The sequence below is a fragment of the Mytilus edulis genome, chromosome 4 (genome assembly GCF_963676685.1).
Source record: "Mytilus edulis chromosome 4, xbMytEdul2.2, whole genome shotgun sequence".
Classification (NCBI taxonomy): Eukaryota; Metazoa; Mollusca; class Bivalvia; order Mytilida; family Mytilidae; genus Mytilus; species Mytilus edulis.
In genome coordinates, this window is record NC_092347.1 from 85,376,125 (window position 1) to 85,380,238 (window position 4,114).

The 4,114-nt window shown below is 32.5% G+C and overlaps 1 protein-coding gene across 1 annotated transcript; it reads left to right on the forward strand.

The window, feature by feature from the left end:
* The first annotated feature begins 1,309 nt into the window (after nt 1–1,309).
* On the forward strand, nt 1,310–3,001 carry LOC139521577 (uncharacterized). The gene has a single exon (XM_071315053.1). The coding sequence runs from the start codon at nt 1,310–1,312 to the stop codon at nt 2,999–3,001; it is 1,692 nt and encodes a 563-aa protein (XP_071171154.1).
* Nucleotides 3,002–4,114: the final 1,113 nt, after the last annotated feature.

Genomic DNA, 4,114 nt, shown 5'->3' on the forward strand with positions numbered 1-4,114 from the left:
AACTGAACTATAAAGGTGTATGTAAAACTCAGGGTTTCCCCTGGGACAATTATTTTTTTCGCCACCTCTTTCATCAAAACAATATGTTTTTCTCCACTTTATTATTTTTTCGCCAAGTAACATAAATATATGTTTCGTTTAAAATTTACCTTTTGTTCTAACCCCCCAACCTTTCCTTTAAATAAGATGATTTTGCCCCATTGTGTGTATGCTTATTCTCGTAAACCTTTTTTAGTTTACGAGAATAAGCATACACATTTTACTTAAAAACAACAGAACTTTTTTTAACTTAAAAGGGAAAAATGTTAATTGTATTTTAAACAACTTTTCTAAATGAGCGGGCCACTATACTTTTAATATTAAAGAAGATATAAGTCCTGGAATATAACAAAATTAATGGACATATTTTGATCATATAAATGTATAATACCAGTATAGTTCGTAGGGAAAGTTTCTTTAAAAGAAAAATACTGATGTGCCTTTTTGTACTAAGAAGTGGTTTTTACAACAAAACAAAAGCTTTTATCACATGAAATTGATCCCTCATTGCATGTGTAGTCATTACATTGAAGGGTTACTCTCATTCGAGAGGTTGTTCCCAACCTTTTGGATAGATGTCTTCATAACGACAGTTTTCTTTTCTTGATCATCGTAAATTAAAAAGTTGAGACGTAAAACTATGCTTGAAACACGTGTGTCACTAAAACGATTTTAAAGTAGTCTCCATAATCAATCACCTATATTTAAGTCAAAGGATAATTAAAGTTTTAAATCGGAGATTTGCTTTTGAACATTTTTCGTCACAACAACAGCTTTCTTTTCTGAACTATCTTTAAAAGGAGAGGAGACGTCAAAAGTTTGCTTCAAACACGTGCGTCGCAAAGTGGTAAATAAATTCTGTATGTGACATTTAGCGGAAGCCATTTAACCATATCATTTTGTCAAACAATTCAATCAACACATTTATTAATTTGTCATTTGTTGTCGATAGCTATAAAATGCAATCAGTTGATTATTGATTTTCTGTCCAAATCTTAATGAATTCCGAGTATTGTCTGATCGGGTAAAGTCCGAGAAACTCGAAAAAAGTAAATTAACAAAATGGAGGAAAATAAATCGTTATATATATTTCTTTCTCCAAATTCTTTCGCAAATGACGAATTTTTATCGCCACAATTATTTTTTTTCGACCGCCAGCGGAAACCCTGGTATACAATTAATATTTGGTTTAACCTTGGGTAATTTTATAAAGAACTAACCTGCTCATAAGCAAGGAAGTAGAAATAGAGTACCGTGTCTTACTTAAGAAATGGCTTATTCACAATCCATTGAAATAGGGCAAATTCCTGTTAGTTGTGGATTATGTGAAACGCATAGACCCATTAAATGGAAATGTTTCGACTGTGATCTTTTATTGTGTAATCATTGTAAGGAGAAGGTACATTTAAGAGTAAAGACTGCAAAGGATCATAGAGTAATTGATATAAAAGAAATTGGTCTTTATAAAGAAGAACTAAATTTTGCAAATATTCCCTGTCAAAACCATACTGGACAATATACATGTCTTTATTGTAAGACATGTGACACTCTTGTGTGTCCAACCTGTGTGTCAAAAGTTCACATAAAACATGATCTAACAGAAATTCAAGAAGAATATGATATGAAAATAGGCAAGCTGAGAGAAGGACAAAATAAAATTCAAAGAAGCATGACAGAATTTTTTTCTGAAAAAGAACAGCTTTACAAACTTTTATCTGCAAAGAAATCTAAATACAGCCATGTAAAGCAAGATGTTCTTAAGCATGAACAATCTGTCAAAGCAGCTGTTGAAAAGTGTTTTCAAAAACTCCGAGATGAATTAGATCAGAATTTGGAAACAGTTTCTAACACAATCAAATCTGATATACATGTTGTCTCAGATTTACTTTCACAAGCTGAAAACAAAAAGCAAGAAGTCCAGGAACTGATATTATTAACAGATGCTTCAAAGTTCTTTACAGATTTAAAAAAATATGAAAAATCTGTTGACACCCAAATGTATTATCAAAAGTCGAATTATGGCTCTATACCAAACTTTGTTCCAGGGGAGATCACTCAGTCTAACATTGGTATGCTTGAGTTTGAAAATCCATCTCATTCACCACATATTAATCTAGTGGTGAATAAACAATATCAAACTGAACTTGAAAATGTAGAATATGTATGCTCATCTATTGATCACTCCTTCTGGATAAGTTCTGGTATTTTTGGTTTAGTTCAAAAAGTTAAACCTGATGGAACCAACCTAAAGATACTATCCGGTTACGATATCCAAATATACGGCCTGGCTCTCACTCAATCAAATAGTATTCTAATATCTACGGGGGAATCAAGACTAAAGCAAATCAGTAGTAATACAGGTACACTAACAGACTCAGCATATAATGTGTCACCATTCCTCCCTATAGCATTGTATATCACAAGTGACAATAAAGTTCTAGTAGGAGGTGTTAATAAAGACTACCCTAGAGAAGGAAGAAGAGTTGTAATACAAATGAATCAGAATGGAGACCATGAAAGAGTGTATAAACATGATCAACAAAAGCAACCAATATTCACTTTTCCCTACAGAATAACACGCACCAGGAATGGGAACATTCATGTGGTGGATGAAGTAAGTAAAGACAGTATTAGAGTTGTAGTGTTAGGACGGGGTGGTGAAATAATTAATATATACACTGGAGATACAAAGATCAACAAGGAGATAACATTTTTACCAAGAGACATAGTGACAACACCTAGAGACAATGTTATTGTATCTGTTCCAGGTAATGATGCATTTCATATCCTGAACAATGGCGGCCTGCTGATGGCATATTATAAAACAAGTGACATGGATATTATCTATCCCTTTTCTGTCGCATTTACTCCAACAGGACAACTTTACATAGGATGTAGCACAACAAAAGGTAGTACGGCCAAGAATGCCAAGATATATGAAGTGACTATATCAGGATGTTAAATAAAGCCAACAGAAGTATACCGCTATTCGAAAGTCATAAATCGGTTGAGAGAAAACAAATCTGGGTTACAAACTTAAACCGAGGGAAACACATCAAATATAAAAGGAAAACAACGAAGCAACATAAACACTAAAGTGCAACAGAAAACAAACGGACAATGCAACACAAACAGAAACGAACTAAAAGATAACAATTGCCATTTTCCTGACTTGTTTAATACAGGACATTAACACATTCCAAATACCATTTATTTCTATATCCAACCAATAGAAACTTATGTTTGTTCGACAATAACTTGTGTCTGAAGTTTGAAGCATTTATAACAGCTTAAGTACAGACAATATATCCCCTGTTGATACCCATACTTATAGACAAAGACCTGATGTTTTGATATATCTATGTACAATGAGTTTTTACAAACTTCATGTACATTTTTTGATGACATAATTCTGTTTTATAATAGACATTTGGATGCATTTGTTTCTTTTAAGAAATGACTTTTCGGCTTATTTTCAACCCCTATGTACAATACTATTATGTAACTTATTATAGACGAAACGTGCGTCTTGCGTATTAAACTATAATCCTGGTACCTTTGATAATTACTATAATTATCAAAATTTCATGTTTGGTTCAATCATGGACAAATGGTTTTGAATTTATTCATGTGTTTTGGGCTATTTTTTTTTTTTTTTTTTTTTTTTATAGGAAACAAGAAATGATTTTAGAAAGTGATATTTAAATAAAACCGAGGGAAAATGTAAAACCACAAAAATACTGAACTCCGAGGAAAATTCAAAACGGAAATTCCCAAATAAAACGGCCTTTTCAAAAGAACAAACACACCAAACGAATGGATAACAACTATCATAATCCTGACTTGGTACAGACATTTTCTAAAGTAGAAAATGTTGAATAAGACCTGGTTTTATAGCTAGCTAAAACTCTCACGGAAATGACAGTCGCTTAAAATTCCATTACATTGACAATGATGTGTGCACAAAACAAACAGACACAAGAGGTTAAAATGTCAAAAATAGGGGAACTGCAGTCAACATTTACCATGACACAATAATACACTGAAAGGATATATAAGTACAGAGACACGTCGT

Excerpts from the sequence above, each read along its gene's own strand:
- LOC139521577 (XM_071315053.1), top strand. The coding sequence starts at position 1,310 with ATGGCTTATTCACAATCCATTGAAATAGGGCAAATTCCTGTTAGTTGT.